The sequence below is a fragment of the Tasmannia lanceolata genome, unplaced genomic scaffold, assembly GCF_043159265.1.
Source record: "Tasmannia lanceolata isolate RefF3 unplaced genomic scaffold, GAP_Taslan_0.1 ptg000002l, whole genome shotgun sequence".
NCBI classification, from domain to species: Eukaryota; Viridiplantae; Streptophyta; class Magnoliopsida; order Canellales; family Winteraceae; genus Tasmannia; species Tasmannia lanceolata.
In genome coordinates, this window is record NW_027518679.1 from 2,390,627 (window position 1) to 2,408,642 (window position 18,016).

At 41.8% G+C, this 18,016-nt stretch overlaps 1 protein-coding gene across 2 annotated transcripts in view; it reads right to left on the reverse strand.

Annotated features, from left to right (window-relative positions):
* Nucleotides 1–18,016, reverse strand: part of LOC143872801 (mediator of RNA polymerase II transcription subunit) — a 141,155-nt gene that overhangs the window by 54,830 nt on the left and 68,309 nt on the right. For both annotated transcript variants that reach the window (XR_013247683.1, XM_077376769.1), the window contains exons 9-10: nucleotides 3,814–3,897; nucleotides 3,093–3,184 (exon numbers count right to left, since the gene is read on the reverse strand). Coding sequence is in view for 1 of the 2 variants with exons in the window: in XM_077376769.1 (XP_077232884.1) it covers nucleotides 3,093–3,184; nucleotides 3,814–3,897 (176 nt within the window). In the remaining variant the exon portion in view is untranslated. The remainder of the gene's footprint in view (nucleotides 1–3,092; nucleotides 3,185–3,813; nucleotides 3,898–18,016) is intronic.

The following is an 18,016-nucleotide window of genomic DNA, read 5'->3' on the forward strand; positions in this document are numbered from 1 at the left end:
TGAGTACAATAAGGACAACCACGGCCAGCACCAACCCTGCCACCGCCACGGCCACGAGCCTGAGTAGAGTGGCCACCTCCTCTAGGTGGTCGAGACCCACCAGAACTGTAAGAAGAAACTAGAGATGCACTCTCAGATAGAAGGCTGGGAGATGGATCATCAAGACACTGTTGTGCTTGTAAATAAGTCTCCCGTAATGAGGGAATAGTGCCCGAGCCATGGACCTGCTGACGGAAGGAAGCAAACTCAGGGCCTAAGCTCTCAAGAAAGTGAACAACTTGGATCTGCTCTCGCTGGCGGCGTGAGGGGTAAATAGATGTCAAGCTGCTGACATAAGGACATAAGCTGGCCATAATGAGTCTCCAGGGACAGATCACCGCGGCGAAGATGCATCCACTCAACGTAAGTAGAGCAAATACGTCAGAGATTCTCAACCCTAGAGTAAGTGTCAGCGGTATGATCCCAAATCTCCTTCGCAGTGGTAAGGAGAATCATCGTGGATGAAATGGCAGGCGTCATGCTCTGCCATTGAAGACTGCGAATCAAGGCATCTTCCATTTCCCAACGGGTGAAGGACGGGTCCGTACGTGGAGGGGGGTCCTGACGAAGAAAACTGACCTTACCTCTCCCAAGGAGAGAGGTCTCAATTGCAACTTTCCAGGGAAGGTAGTTAGTTCCATCAAACTTGGCAATATTCAACTGTGGGTATGAACCCTCCACAAGTGCCAAGGTAGGGTGAGACGATGAAGAAGGAACCGACGGTGTGGCAGAAGCATGAGTCTCAGTGGTCATGCCAAGAGATGGATCAACGATGACAGGAGGTTCCATCAAGACAATAAAGATCAAGAAACAAAGAAACCATAACCAAGGGCTCCAACGAGGAGACGTAGAGAAGATGAATAAGAACTAACTAATCCACCAGGAAGCTCATCGAAAAAGCGCACAAGAAAAGACCAAGTGCATAGAGAGACCAATATAGAGACTAGGAAGATGCCAAAAACGTAGTAAGAAGAAAGAAATCTAACACATCAAAGAAAGAGGGTAAGAAATAAGGCTTTTAACAAAGAAATCCAAACACCGCTTGGGTTTTCAGGGGGGGCGCGAGTGGGTTTGAGGGGGGCAAAACGCTGGACCGCTTGGGTTTTCAAGGGGCGCGAGAGGGTTTGAGGGTGGGGGGGCAAAACGCGGAACGTGCTTGGGTTTCCAGGGGCGCGAGTGGGTTTGAGGGGGGCCAAAAAGATGAAATCTGTTTTGGATATGGGGAAGGATAGGGTTAGGTTTCGGGCGTGGGAGAGATGAAGATGAGAATGAGGAAGGGGTTAGGGACAGATAAAGATGAGAATGAGGAAAGGGGTTAGGGTTAGGGTTGAGGAATGGAGCAGATGGAGGCTAAGGGGCTTCCCTAGGGATCAAAAACCCAAGGGCTCTGATACCATGTTGAGAGAAAGAATTAGAGAAGAGAAAGTGAGTTAGAGAGATGATCTCCCCCTCCCTAATATATTTATTAATAATAGAGAAGCATAATTACATCTATGCTCTCAGGCTTATTACATATATCCAACTATATCCAACAGCCTACAACTGCTCAGCATATCAGGTGCAACATCATATAGCTTTATATTGATTTTTCAAGGAGAGAAGAATGAAGTTTCCGAGGCTTTAGGGGTTAATAACCCCAATTGAGAGCTGATTGACTTTAGTTGAGGAAAGTGACTTTTAGTCCTACATACCAACCCTCGTCCCAACTCCCAAGCAATAGTGTCGGCCCTAGCATTTGTCTAGAGCCTAGACCGGTGTTTAAAAAGTCAAACTCAACCATGGCCCTAGCAATTGCCAGAATCAGTTTTTCATTAACTCAGACGAGTCAAAGAACTTTTTGATTGACTAAGTGGGGAAAACGAAGGACTCATACAAGAATTCAGTCAAGGTAAAACTGAATCGACTCAGGTAAGTTGATTCTTGACTTGGGGAGTTGCTAAACAGTGGTTCAGAACTAAGCTGCATGGGCAAGGAAAAAAAAACTAAGCTGCATGGGCAAGAAAGCCTTTCCTTGAGGCCTTGCTCATTTTGGATTTTGAGAATTGATTGAGTCCAAAACTGATTATTGGATAAAACATAATGCAGAGTCCAATAATCAGTTTTGGACTCAAATCATTTATCAAAACCCAAAACGAACAACGTCCAAGTATTAGACGCCTAAGGCGCTTAGGCAAGCCATTTTGACTAGACATTAATACCGAACAAAAAAAGGAACAGGTGTGTCATGAGTCTGAAATTTCAACAAAATAGGATTAGGATAATGTTACACATTGAATTAGGATCACCGCCGACTGAGAGGGTCGACTAATAGAAAGAACAAAGGCAAGAACAGAAGCACGCTACAAATGACACCATCAGGGAAGGAAATCAAACAGATTTAGCTCCTACCTCCTCACTCCGCCTCTAGCAAGGCTATCCGCCTCAGAATTAACAGACATTTTGACATGCTGAAATACAACAGAAGCTCCTCCAATCCAGTCTCTAATCTCATCGAACCAGCCAGAGAATCTCCAAGGGAACGATTTACTTCCCTTCAACCACCGAATGACATTCAACGAGTCTCCCTCCACTATCACCTTAGCCAAGTCAAGAGACTCAGCTAATTTAATACCCTGTAAAGCCGGTCTGATCTCTACTTCGTTAGAATCCGCTCTACTTCGTTAGAATCCGCTCTGCCTATCGGCCTGGAGAAGGCCCAAATCGTGGCTCCCATCTCGTCTCTAAGAAGGGCATACCCAAGATTTCTTGCCTTTAATCATTCAATTTAGCTAGATCAGTTCAGTGCAAAGCACCAAAGCAGCGGAGTATTCTGTGTCTCTTCTAAGCTTTAATTAGGCACTAAACATGAACCCCTTGGAATATAGAAAATATGTGTTTTTGTGATATCTTCTAGGAGATATTTAAAACATAGCATCTATCATAAAAATGAATCCTAGAAAAATGTTTTCTACAGTTTTCACATGCTAATATGCAATATACAAGCTTCCCTGCCTAAATCATCTATAGAGCAATAACGAAATCATTTTGCAAGAAAACCAGATTAAGAGAATCACCTGTAGAGTGGAAGTAAACGGTAGTTTAGTAATTCCAGGAGTAATGATACCCCAGGCTTGCTCAATATAGATGGAGACCTTTGGGTTAAAGTCTGCATGTTACAGCCATTCAAGAGCAATCACCAAAACAATAATAAGCAAACTTACAGGAAAAGAAAACAATAGACCTCCACTGTCACAAATATCGTTCTCGGGAATTTCTCGGGAAGGGAAAATCTCAGAATATTTGAAAAAATTATTTTTTTCGGGTTTATATATGAAAAAAACAATAAAAAATAAAATTACTTAAAAATATAAAATATAAAATATACACTTTTTAACCCTGAATTAGGGTTAGGTCGAAGGTTTTATGATGTTTGGGAGATTTGAGAGCGAATGAGAAGATAGGGATTTTTTTTTCAAAAGTCAAGTCCCCAATAATTCATGATAAAATTGCAAGAAATTCAATTTATCGTGAGAAATTCAATTTCTCACAAGAAATTCAATTTCTCACAATAAATTCATATTTTTATCGTTTACGCTTTTCTCTTGAGATTTTCAATTTCTCGCCGATATTTGTGACATAGCTCCAGATAAGCATCACTATGTATAGGAGTTCAAGCAATCATATAAAGACACATATCAAGCAGGAAGTCAAATATGCAAAATAAAAAAAATGAAGTTAACTTTAGAAACAAGTAATACTTTAATAGCTAATTATGGTGGAAATAATGGTTTTTACAGTGAAGTGAGGACGAAATAATGAATGAGGTGCGATCAGCAGTAATCTGGCATAAGTTTCAACTATTGCAATGCTAGGAATGACCTGCAGAATACAATGAAAGAAGATGTCAAGAGACAACAGTTACAACTGTTAAAGTATAAAAGATTAATTAATGCATTCACCAACAGCTTAAGCTTTTGGAGTAATTCGTTTTTTCACATGGTATCAGAGCAAAGGTCCTAAGTTCAAAACTCCTGCATATTAAAAATCCACATATAATGGCCCACCGAAAAAGAGGGGCGCGTGTCACGTGTAGGCCAACCCTAAATAGAGGGGCCAAGCATGAGGGGGAGTGTTAAATTATAAAAGATTAAATAATGCCTTCTCAAAAGGCTTAAGGTTTTGGAGTAATTGGTTGTTTCACAACAACAGAAAAAACCCAAAAACCATTCTACCCAAAATATACACAGAAATCATGCTGCCAAAAGCATGGCTTACTTTTCATGCCAGAGAAAGGAAGCCATAAGAGAGCCCATTCATGTGCAGGATAAAATCGACGATTGAGAAGAAGTCTTATACATGGTATTAGTAGCCTACGTAACAGGAATATAAAGCAATAAACAGCATGTGTCATACATTAGAAAAAAAACAAGAATGCACAACTCAAAAAAAAAAAAAAAATCAAGTACGCAGTTATCAGTATATGCTACTTTGAATGCTGCTCGAGGGATGCCAGCTCATAATCAGTCAAGTTCTAATGGCTTTTTGAATGCTGCTCCTGCTCCTGCGACTGGTCCCATTTTCAGCGGCTTCTAGAAACTAGTCTCTAGCATAGTTTTAAATTTCCCCAAAAATATACTAAAGCCCTGATTTTCAACCTTTAATTTCTTACATTTATAGATAAATTGCCACTCATGTAAATAGTACAAATTGTATTGCCAATACCTATTGCAAAGGTAGAAAAACATTTAAGATTTTTCATCTTTGTCAACATGCTTTGGGGGGCCTCTGACTAAGCACCATACAAAGGATGAGGCTCTGACTAAGCACATAAAGGGAAAATATTTTTTTGTATGCCATTTTACTTTGCAATTTAGTTCATTTCATTAACGCAAAGAATGATAGTTGGTAGGCAGCATCATTGGACTGCACAACAAAGTAACAGTATCTCAAGTATGGGATGTCAGATTGACATGGGCTAATACCACAACGTAACATAAAGTTGGGGTCCTTGGAGGGATGACTGGTCATTGTACTTTCTTATACATTGTACTTCTTTATTGACTTTAATGTTCTAAACATGTGCGACAATGCATGTCACTTGGTGATCGATGTGATCAAGCCATTATGGATGGCTTTCTTGCTTATGTTATGATTTCTAAGTATGTGTTTGCGCTTATTCTAGCATTTCCCGAAGTTTCGTCTTAAAATTTCATCATTTGCATATGTTTCCATGCGTTCCATGATTTTACAAAATTTCCACCAAAGTTTCCAACATGCCTACCAAAACTGAAACCTAAAACCGTGGTTTCTGGTAAATTTATCAAACTTACTACGGCTTGTACAAATCGGAGCCTAAAAATTAAAATTCTTTCTATTAATCTCATGATTCTTTCCCATCATTCAATACTTAGAAACTAGTAAGAGTACTGGTTTACCGTGGGACATAGGGCTTGGCCAGTATGTCATCATGACAAGTGCATATCTCAAGTACTGCCTGAGCTATGTTGTTGAAAGACTTTCACAATTGGCACATCACTTGAGAGGCATAGGAGAATAACTCACCATAACTTTGTATGGACTTTATCACGTGAAGAATGTTGTTCACTCATGCACGAAGTTGCAACATGATCAGAGGAAGACTGCTTCAAGACTACATAAACATACTGGTTGCATATAGTTATTGTCCTAAAATTTATGAAGCTTCCCTTCTCCTACACTAAAATCTGATCTTGCAGTTACGCTTCATACAATTCATGTTCCCACCAAATGTTTCAGTCCCAAACTTGACTCTCATTAGAGACACTCAACATTGTGAATTATTTTGTCCCACTCAGAAGCCCTTGAGAAAATTTCAACAATGCAGCACCAAACACAACAGTCACGTGTGAGGCCACATGGGAAGAGATAGGGCGCCGGGACAGGACGGTTTTTGTCTCGCTTTCTTCCAAGATTGCTGGGTTTTTGTAAAAGAAGACATCATCCGCTTCTTCAAAGAATTCTATGAGGGTTTGGGATTGGACCGTGGAACGGGGATTTCGTTTATTGCCTAAATTCCAAAGGTGAAAGGAGCATCATCGATTTCGGAACATTGCCCTATCAGTTTGGTTGGAAGTTTGTACAAGATTCAAGCAAAACTGTCAGCAGAGAGGTTAAAAAAGGTTCTTCCTAAAATAATTTCTAAAATCCAGAGTGCTTTTGTAAGTGATAGACAGATCCTAGATTGCTCTATGATAGCTAATGAAGTTGTCGACTACTATCGTAAGTCAGGGTGCTAGGAATTTACATGCAAGTTGGACATGGAGAAAGTCTACGACAGGATAGAGTGGAAGTGCCTTGATTACCTTATGAACAGAATGAATGGGGTTTGGCTTAAGATGGAGATCCTGGATATACAAATGCATATCATCTGCGGGTTCTCAATCCTGATTAATGGTTCCCCTAAAGGCATTTTCAAGTCTTCTCGAGGTCTGAGACAGGGGGACCCCTTATCACCCTTCCTCTTCATTATTGTAGCAAAGACACTAAGTAGGCTCATGGAAAGGGGCAATCAAGTAATTTGGTGGAAGGATTCAAAATTGGTGTAGATGGAACTGAAGTTTCTCACTTGCAATTTGCAGACAATACCCTACTAGTTAGCGCACCAAATGTATTGAAAGTGATGAAATTAAAAGCTATGTTACGCTGTTATGAGGCAATAACAGGACACACATCCAACTTTCATAAATCTAGAGTCTATGGAATTCACATGGAGGAGGTGATTCAAGCTCTAGCTGGCATAATGGGGTGTAAAGTGGAGTGTCTTCCTATCACGTATCTTGGGCTCCCACTGGGGCAGGTAGAGCAAAAAAGAGATGTTGGGATCACATAGTGGAGAGGGTTGAAAAGACACTGGACACTTGGAAGCGAAATCTGGTATCAAAGGGAGGCAGACTCACGCTTATAAAAGCAGTTTTGGACAACATGCCAATATATCAAATGCCTATTTTCAAATGCCCCATGGGTGTCGTGGATAAAATTGAGTAAATTCAAAGGTGGTTCTTGTGGGGGGGAACCAAGGAGAAATGAGGGATCCCGTTAGTGAAGTGGGAAAAAGTTAGCAAACCGATCAAAAGTGGGGGTCTAGGCATGAGGATCAAGGAGAATAACATTGCTCTTCTAGGGAAATGGAAATGGAGATTTGGCACTGAGGGCTCTCGTCTATGGGCGAAAGTTATTGAAAACAAGTACGGAGTAGCGCCGGGTAACTGGGTAACAGAAGACAGATTCAGTCATCCTGGGGTAACGATATGGAGAGACATCATGCGCTTCAGTCACATATTTGATGCAGGAATCAGATTCAGAGTCTACTCTGGCGATAGAATCCGCTTTTGGCTAGATTCATTATGCGCAGATCAGCCTTTAAAAGTTACGTTTCCGAAGTTGTTTGCTAATGCTATGCTCAAAGATGGGTTTTTCATTGACAACATGGAAAAACGGAATGGGAATGTCATTTAGAAGCCTCATTTTAGACGGAACTTCTTTGACAGGGAGCTTGCATCCATTGCTAGGCTGTTGGACAGTCAAGTCCTACCATGATTTAGTGGCTTTTCTTGTGTCTGCTTCAGTAGCTAGAGTGTGGGCTTTCCACGCCCCTCTAAGAGTATGTATTTTTGCGTGGGCGGCTGTTCTTAAAAGGATTCAGACGGTGGATTTCCTCCGCAGGAGATTCTCATTATTGATCATTACCCTTTATTCATAGAGGGAGGGGAATCTATTGATCATTTATTCTTGAAATGCAAGGTGACTAGAGAGATATGGTGTAAGCTATTATGCAGATTTGGTATCCATTGGGTGCTCCCAGCAAAGCTAATGGACCTTCTTCATCAATGGTCGTATGCACAATAGAAGAGAAGAGGTAGGATTCTATGGAATATATCTTTTTGGCCACCTGGTGGATCATATGGAAGGAAAGAAATGCTAGTCTTCGACAGGATCTCTAAATCATCGGCCTATTTATTCATTAAAGTCATTGCCTTGTCGATCTCTTGGGCAAAGGCCCTTCCTAGTTTCAAATTTGTATCTGCCTATACATTATGGGAAGGATGGAGAGAAGTACGTTCTAATAGTGAGAGGAAAGTAAAGACGGTGCAAGATTGGGGTCCCCTCCAATCGGCTTTCTGAAACTCAACTTTGATGGATCTAGCTTTAGTAACCCAGGCCCGGCTGGGGTTGGTGAAGTCTTGAGAAACGAACTTGAGGAGGTTCTTTGGGCGTTTGCGGGTGCCATTGGAATAGTGGACGCAACGGAAGCAGAGGTTCGTGCGGTTTACCAATGCCTAAAGCTTGTGATCAGAGATGGCCTATCCAATGTCATAATAGAAGGGGATTCTTTAAATGCGATCCGATGGCTTAAGAAATCAGAGAAACATCCATAGAGATTTGACAGATTGTTCGATGAGATCTGTGATTGGGTTAAAGTCTTCTTCTATGGTCTTTCACCACGTGCGCTGCTCAGCAAACTCGGTAGCGGACGGTCTAGGTCGAGAGGGGGTCTCAAAAGAATCTTTGGCTTTATTTGACTCTCTCCTTCCTTGATTGCTTTGTTCATATTTTGCATTTTCTCTTCTTCTTTTGCCCCTTTTGGATGTACTTGACCATCTCGATCTTCTTCTTTTAATGATATTGCCTACCATTTTCGAAAAAAGAAATCATCGCATATTCAAGAAACCATCCATAATGGCTTAATAACATCAAACACTTAGTATTTATACAAAATACTTGAAAATATTTATACAAAATACATACACTACATTTCACATGTATTTAATCTAAATATAATTATGTAAAACATATCAATATGGTATACCAATAATGAACTTATGATTTTAATTTCGGTATGAGTTTTGATTTCGGTATCATTTCAGTGGGGATGGAAACGGAAACATTTGGGTCATTTTTCGACATTTTCGGTGGAAATTTAAAACCATGAAGTAATTTTCTAAATGATCAATTGAAGGCTCCCTTGGCGAACAAGGTTACTCTCAAACTAATGATATTGATTATATGGAAACATTTTCCCCTAAGGCTGTAATGACCACCTTAAATACGGAAATAAAATTAATTAGAGAACTTAAACTAAAGTTAAGTAGGGCCCCCTTAGGAGCGTATTAATGTTTGCAAAACCATAATGAGAAGAAATTATTTCCATTTAATAACATAAAAAGGCGTAAGTTGGGTATATATGCATAAAATAGAGGGTAAAAATGGAAATCCCTAAAATTTAGGAGAAGAGATTTCTTCCCAGCTTTTATAGCAGTGCATGACTCCTACTTAAGTAGGCGTGCCTTTTGGCTCATGTGTTTTCGGGGGTGCCCATATCAAAAGATAATCAATCAAATTAATATCAAAATCTAAAATTTTAGATAAGGGAGATTAGAGAATTAATAGGGAAGTTAAAACTTCCAGCTCAACATGGAGTACATGATTTCCCTTGTGGGGTAAATCATGCACTTACTTGGTGAGCACCCACTTATCTTATGGGATTTAATTAAAACAATTAAATAAAAGAAACCTGTTAATTGATGAGATCTAAAGATAACCTTGAAAAGTTATCAACCAATAGGAAGCCACAGTCAAAAGAGGGATAAGAATTACACAACAAACAAAAAGTATATATATTTAAAAAGGCATAGTGGCTTTGAAGAAGTAAAAAATGTCACTCTCTCTCTCTCTCTCTCTCTCTCTCTCTCTCTCTCTCTCCCACTTTTTTTCCCACCCACAAGCACTCTCACACCATAAGAAGAAGAAGAAGTAAAAAGGGAGAGAAGGAGACCTAGACATCTTTAAATCTTTGTTAAATCACAAGTGCTCGATTTACATTCTTTTGGGTCTAATATACTTACGTAAAGGTGAAATCCATAATTTTCATTGGTAATGAGATAGGTCTGTGATGATTTCGGATATGTACTTATTCAAGGGTTTTTATCAATGGATTTAAATTTGTTGAGGAAGAGAATGAGAGAAAGAAATTGTGAGTTAGGAAGTCTCCCCCTCACTTATGTAGGCAAATAAACAAATAAACAACCTAAAAGATAGAAACCTACTAAAATAAGAATTCCTAAAAATAACATGGAAAATAAAATCCTAGAAACTAATAACATGAAAATAAAAATACTAGAAACTAAATAATGTGAAAATAAATCCTAATATTTGCATCATTCTCCCCTGCTTGAAAAAGAACTCGCCCTCGAGTTCTAGTCCACCTAGGTCAAAGATGTAAACAATCTGCTGAAGTAATAGAACACGTAATCCGGCAGAAGCAATCATCATGTCTAACGCTCGAGACAATCGAGAGAAGCATCTGCAGGGTCGGCAGAAGAAGAGGAAAGAAAGGGCCCATGTAGACTCATGCGAATAGAATCTGCGCTGGAGAAGTAAACTAGCTGGGAAGATCGCAACGTACTCCTCCTGGATCGGTGGGATCGGCATAACAGCAATGGGCAGTACCAATCGATAACTAGCCTCAACAAGGTCATCATCTATTGGTATCACATCGGGCGCAATGGAATCAACAAAAAAGTCATCTGCTAGAATCGTATCCAGCATAGTGATATCAGACGGGCAATCCTCCTAATCAATCTCTGACTCATGGTGGTGCTTGGTCGACTCCGTCAATGGATCAACCTCATGCGGCTCTACGAAAATATCTGTCTCGACTGTAGAAGTGGCAAAATCTCTCTCTAGATGCTCGGCAATCGGTGCGGCAGAAATCTCAGAAGCATCATGTGCAACGATGTCGATATCAACAATCAACTGATTCTCTAACTCTGGATCGTCCATCTCAGAGCCTGAATCTGAATATGATGGAATCAAAGGCTCAACATCGATGATCTCATCAATACTAGCATCGTGCTCCGTAAGAATAGCAGCAACGTTAGGTGGGACGGATGAAGTAGTGAAGCGGCTCTGCAAATATGACTCGTGCATGCGACGCTCAAAATATTGGTTTTCAGCTGCAATTTCAGCGTCTCGTGCACGACGTTATGCGACTTGTCGTTCACAGCGAGCTGCTGCTTCACGTCGAACGGCTTCTTCACACATCAATCTTTGGTCATACGCTGCTCGCTCACTTTTCAATCTCTGTTGATTTTGATAGTGGTATATAAACTCATAACGAACATCCTCCCATCGACGAAATAGAGGCTTGCAAAACTCACGACGCTCATTAACGAAGAAATTCCATTTCAACTTGGCTTCGCAGCACACTGTATCTGTGACTTTGCGAATTGTTATTTGATGATCATAACCACAGTACCTATGGTATGCATTAAGTGCAAGGATCCAATCTAGACACGCATTCTCAACATCTCCATAGAATAGGTGCAGTCATCATAACCATAGAAATATGGTACCTGGGGTGCAGAAGAATATCGAGGATCATATCTATCAAAATATGGAGCAGCTAGAGGAGCCATAGGGATCGGCGTCAAAAATTGAAATCAACCGTTTGATTTGTGTGTCATGTCGAAAAGGAACACAACGTCTATCGTGGATCTGAAATCGGATGAGTGAAAGCAGATGATCGAACAAGGGGCGCGATCAACGGCTGAGATGGCTCTTGAAACTGTGCTGACGACTGCTGTCTGCTACTGAAACTAATACGGGTGTGCTCTACTAATTAAGTACTTCAACTTTCGTGTTGAAGTCGCGGGCCAATTTTGAGCAGAAATAGCTCGAACGAAGAGAGAGAAATCTAGAGAGTGTAGAGAGCAAAAGTGTAGGAGAGAGAGAAGTGCTGACTCTTTTTTTTGTTTTTCTTTTCTTTCTGTTTTTTTTTTTTTTTTTAGGGGGAGAGGGTAGGTGCCAAAAGGTAAAAAGAGGGGATGTTAATTAGTGTTTATAAATGAGGAAGGGGTGCCCAAGGTAAGCAGTGGGGGTAATAGGCCTTATTTTTTACTCGGACACTATCCACGTGACTTTCAGTGACATGAATAATCTTTTTTTTTGCCGAATGATGAGTGGTCAATTGACCTACTTTACAAGTAAAACGAGGGAGGGGTGACCTGTTAGTACAGGTTAACATGCAAGTATCATTTACTTGGAACAATAGGTTACCAGGTAAAAGAACTAACTTAAATGACCTGCACTAACTTGGACTTAACTTATAACTATGGGTTGCAGGTACTGACTAGATAAGAATAACACTTCATATGACGCTGCTCATGGGAGTAAAGGGCGTGGATAAAAGATCAGTAAACTTATCTTATGTTTATCTCTTGAGGGATACGTACAAGAGCTTTGGCAAGACAATAATACCCATCTTTTGCTTCCCTGAGAAGAGGAAACTCCTTATTCTTGTCAAACACGGCAACACCAATAAGGCAACTCTCCCAGACACACAAAGCAACTCGTCACTTTCCTTATTTTTTTCTGATTTTTATTAGAAACTCTCACCTGCCACAATAGAAGTTGCTTCTGGGAAAAGGCTTTCCATCTTGGTTACGGATCGAGATATCAGCTGGTTCTCACGGAAAGAACAGGAAAATTGAAAAATTGGGTTGGAATAAAAGGCTATGACTGGAAGAAAGCTGAGAGGTAAGAGGTTTGGGTGAGATAGTGGGGCTGGTTTTAGAATGACTAACTGGAAGGGGATGGGTAAGGAAGATGGCAGCAAGACTGGTTGGGTGTTGGGCTGATGAAGATGCCTAAAAACTAGGGTTTTGAATGATTAATGGCTTTATTTAATGGCTACAGATAGAAGGGATGTTGGGGCTACCTTTGTACCTGTTACACAAAATATTGTAACTGATTTCTGGTCAGATGCGGAGGTGGATCTTTCTGGACAGATATATGGGCGGCTAAAAGTCTTAAAAAGAGACTGTTTAGGATGAGCTTTGGTTTGGAGGTTGAAGATGATTGAGTCAACTGGCGAGTTGACTCGGCAGTGAAGATGGTGGATTCGGCTAGGGCTATTAAAAGGGTTTCGGATGGGGATGTTGCTACTGGGTTTTTTTCGCAAGTTTATTGGAGGCAGAATACAAGTTGGAACAAAGTTGCTCAAGGACTGTTAGGATGCATTTCTGGGCAGCAAGGTGGGGGCCGTTTGTGATGTTTGGATGTGGTATTTTGGGGGAAAGGCTGCAGGGCTGAAGGTTATGAGATGTTGGGTTGGTTTTAGGGTTGAGAAAGAAAGGGGAGACGAAGGTTACGAATTTATGTGCTTATGGTGTTTGATGAAAAGCCTCAGAGGCCCATCTCTTTACTGTTAAATGTTGATGGTTGGGAAAGATGTGGACAACAATGGGATTGGATTTTTGTGGAAAAGGCTACCTCTGGAAGATGTTGAAGAAGATGATACCAAGTAATGAGGTTCTTTTCTTGGATCTTTTGCTTTGATACCAAATTGATGCAGCACCGTGAAGAGAAATTGAGGAAATGGGAGAGAAATAGACGAAAGGGGATAGAATTAGAAGAATAGGGGAAAAAAAGACGAAACTAACATGAAGAAGAGACGAATTTAGGGAGAAGTAGAAGAAGAAGAGAAGAATAAACGAATTTAGGGAGAGAAGAGAAGAAATCAGAAGAGGGAAGAAGAAAACTAGAATTAGAGGGAGAAGAATCTTTATTCAATATCAATCAAAGTTACAAGATAAGTTGTAAAGAGGCCTATTTATAGGCAAATAAACAACCTAAAAGATAGAAACCTACTAAAATAAGAATTCCTAAAAATAACATGGAAAATAAATCCTAGAAACTAATAACATGGAAATAAGAATACTAGAAACTAAATAATGCGGAAATAAATTCTAATATCTGCATCAGTAACCAAATGAGCTCTCCACTTGTGTGTGCCATAGCTCTATAATCCGCCTCTGCACTAGATTTGGAGATAACATCCTGTTTCTTACTCCGCCATGACACAAGGTTACCTCCCACAAATGTGCGGTAACCTGGGGTAGATCTCCTATCAGCTGGAGATCCTGCCCAATCTGCATCTGTGTACCCGTCTATCTTTTGATGTCCATGTTTGTTGAATAGCAACCCTCTACTTGGAGCACTATTTCAATACCGAAGAATCTGAAGAACTGCTGCCCAGTGTGAAGTACGAGGTGAACTCATATGTTGGCTAACAGCAACAACATCAAATGAGATATTTAGGCGTGTGACTATAAGGTAGATAAGTTTACCAACCAGCCTCCTGTATCTGCTTGGGTCATCTAATTGGTCTCCCTCTTTAGGTAGTAACTTCACATTTGCGTCCATGGGAACTAAGGCAGGTTTCACTCCAAGACAACCTGTCTCCTCAAGCAGGTCTAAGACATATTTCCTCTGTAAGAGAGAAATCTCCTTTGTCGAATATGCGACTTCAATACCCAAGAGAAATCCCCTTTGTCGAATATGCAACTTCAATACCCAAGAAGTATCTAAGACTACCCAAATCCTTGGTAGAGAACTCATTTTGCAAGAATGTCTTCAATTTCTGGATCCCAGCTGTATCACTGCTAGTGATGAGGATGTCATCAACATAGAATATCAAGAGTACACACCCACCTGTAGACTGACAGCTGAAGACAGAATGATCAACTGCACACTGCTTCATACCAAAGCGCATAATGACATCACTGAACCTTCCAAACCATGCTCTAGGAGACTGCTTAAGACCGTAAATGGCTTTCTTTAATCGACACACAGAGGATGACATCTCCCCCTGAGCAACATACCCAGGAGGTTGCTCCATGTAAACTTCCTCTGTAAGCTCACCATGAAGAAAAGCATTTTTGACATCCAACTGATGTAGAGGCCAGCCCTGATTGACAGCAAGAGAAAGTAGAACACGCACTGAAGGAATCTTCGCCACAGGAGAAACTGTCTTGCCATAGTCCACTCCAAACATCTGAGTGTACTCTTTGGCAACCAATCGCGCCTTAAGGCGCTCAACAAAGCCATCAGGCAAATATTTCACAGTATAGACCCAACGACACCCAACGGGGCGTGCACCAGGAGGCCGTGGGACTAAATCCCAAGTCTGATTTGCCTGAAGGGCATCCATCTCAAGGTCCATAGCAGCACGCCACTCCGGGTGATCAAGTGCTACAGCCAAGGACTCTAGCAAAGAAACAGAAGATGAGAGGACACAAAACTGCGGAAAGCAGGCGTAAGAGCATCATATGAAACAAAAGACGAAATAAGATGAGCAATACTATGAGACCGAGTGCGGGAGGCAATAGGAGAGTCGATAGATACCTCAGATGTGGAAGGAGGGAGCTCCTGATGGGCTGGCCATGGTGCTGCCGGAGATGGATGAGCTGCAGAGGTATGGCGGCGCTGATAGGTCTTCTTAATTAACGGGACCGGGGGCCAAGAATGTACCTGTAAGGAAGGAGAGGTATCTGGAACAGGAACCACAGAAGGAGAAGGTAAGACAGACGATGAAGATTGACAGACTACGGGGTCAAGAAGAACGGGAATCGGTAGAGGAAGATTTGAAGAATGAGAGTGAGAGGTTGTATCCAGAGAGCACAGAAAGAAGGGCTCAGTCTCGAAGAATGAAACATATGCTGAGACATAAGATCGACGCAACCGGGAGCTATAACAGCGATAACTTTTCTGGGTGCGTGACTAGCAGAGGAAAATGCATCGTTCAGATTTAGGATCTAATTTATCCAAACCATGTCCAAGATTGTGGACAAAAGCAAACACACCTGAATACAAGAGGAGGAAGAGGAAATGGCTCGTGATGAGGACGTAAAATTAAGAAAGGGGATGAGCCGGCTAGAACCAAGGATGGAAGCCGATTGGCCAGATAGTTAGCAGTGAGAACTGCATCGCCCCAATAAGATTTGGGAACTCGCATCTGGAAGAGAAGAGTGCGAGTTCCATCCAATAATGATCGCATTTTCCATTCAGCGACACCATTCTGTTGAGAGGTGTGAGCACAAGGAAATTGATGTAGTATACCATGAGTGGAAAGAAATTCCTCAAAACCATCGGACTTTGAGAAATATACCCTGGCATTATCAGTGCGAAGGCATTTAAGTGTGCAATTAAATTGGTTAGTAATTTCTGAATGAAAAGTACAAAAAACAGAGAATACTTCTGAGCGATCTTTCAGTAAATAAAGCCAACACATACTTGAATAATCATCAATAAAATGACTAAATAATGATGTCCAAAAACAGAGGTAGTCCGCGCGGGACCCCATACATCCGAATGCTCTAAATCAAAACGGTGTGAGGCCCGACTAAAAGGCCTAGACGGGAAAGACACCCTATGGTGTTTCCCAAGTTCACAGGCCTCGCACGTAAAGAGGGTAACAGAAGAAGAAACTATAGATGTCTGTCGCAAACTATCACGGCTGGGATGCCCAAGACGGCAGTGCCACTGATATGTGTCGCTAGAGCAGTGTAAAATGGTACGAGAAGGGCTACAGTCCAGACGATAAAGCCCATCTATCTCATGGCCCGAGCCAATCGTCCTCCCAGTCAAGAGATCCTGAAACAAGCAGTAAGAGGGATAAAATGAGAAAGAACAGTTGAGATTTTTAGTAAGCTGATTAACTGAGAGTAAATTAAAGGGTGACTTAGGTACACAGAACAGAGGGCAATGTAAGTCCAACACAAGGAGAAATATCACCAACACCAGAGATAGGAGTGGAGCTCCCATCAGCCAGTGTGATGGACTGATCAGAAAATGGACGAAATGAACGAAGTGTGGAAGTATATGTCATATGATTGGAGGCTCCAGAATCAATGACCCAGGAGCTAGAGATAGTAAGAAGAGAGATGCAGGAAGAGCTACCAGCCTGAGCAAAAGTCGCAGTCGGGGGATGGATGGTAGACCTGAAACGTTGTAACTCATCATAGTCAGCACGAGACATAAAAACACCATCAGCCTTAGGCCCAGTGCTGGGCGGAACAGAAGCAGAGGAGGGCTCAGAAGAATCTGGTGCAGCGAGGTATGCGAAGCGACCAAAACGAGCCTCAGAGGAAGGACGAAGCTCAGGGTGCAAAACATAGCAAGTCTCCATACAGTGTCCCTCACGACGACAATGCGAGCAATATGGACGCGGTCAGCCACCACGCCCTACAGGAAGATCACGTCCACCGCCACGACCACCACGGCCACGGCCACGACCAATGGCGCCTCCACCCCGAGTAGCACGGTCACCTACGCCATAGGCAGCAGTGGCAGTAATATCAACCGAAGGAGCCGACACAGAGTCACCAAGAGTACATTGTTAGGCACGCAAGTAAACCTCCTGAAGAGAGGGCATCGTGCCAGATCCAAATATCTGCTGACGGAGATACATGTACTCAAGACCCAAAGTCTCGAGAAACTAAACGACACGTATCTGATCACGCTGTTGCGCGGCCGTAGTCAAATCAGTGGTAAGAGGAATAAGAACATCTAACTGTTGGCAATAGGAAACAAACTGACTATGTACGTCGAGAGAAGAGTGTCTCCGCGGCGAAGGTCCATCCACTGAGAATATGTGGAACAGATTCGAGAGAGGTTGCCTTTTCCGGAGAAGGTAGTAGCAGTATGATCCCAAACCTGGCGAGCAGTGGGAAGGTGTATCATGGTCCCGAAAATCTCAGGGGACATACTCTACCAGAGGAGAGTACGGATAAGGGCATCATCCTGCTCCCACTTACCATAAGTGGGATCACTAGAAGGAGGGGGGTCACGACGAAGAATAGAAATCTTCCCCCTAGCAATGAGATAGGTCTCCACAACCACTTTCCAATTCAGGTAATTGGAACCATCAAGCCTAACTGTGGTCATGGGAGGAAAAGAACCATCCATCGAAGAAGACGGAGGGTTATAAGAGGAGGATGGGCGAGCCGTAGGAACAATAGCCACAAGGGGCTGCCCGAGAGAGAGATCCTCAATAACGGGGCTATACATGAGTAAATAATCAAAGAGAGAATCAACTGACGAGAAGAAACGATGCCGATGCGGAGAGCAGAGAAATCAATAATGTAGATCACGGCTCCGAAGAGAGACAAATGATAAATAG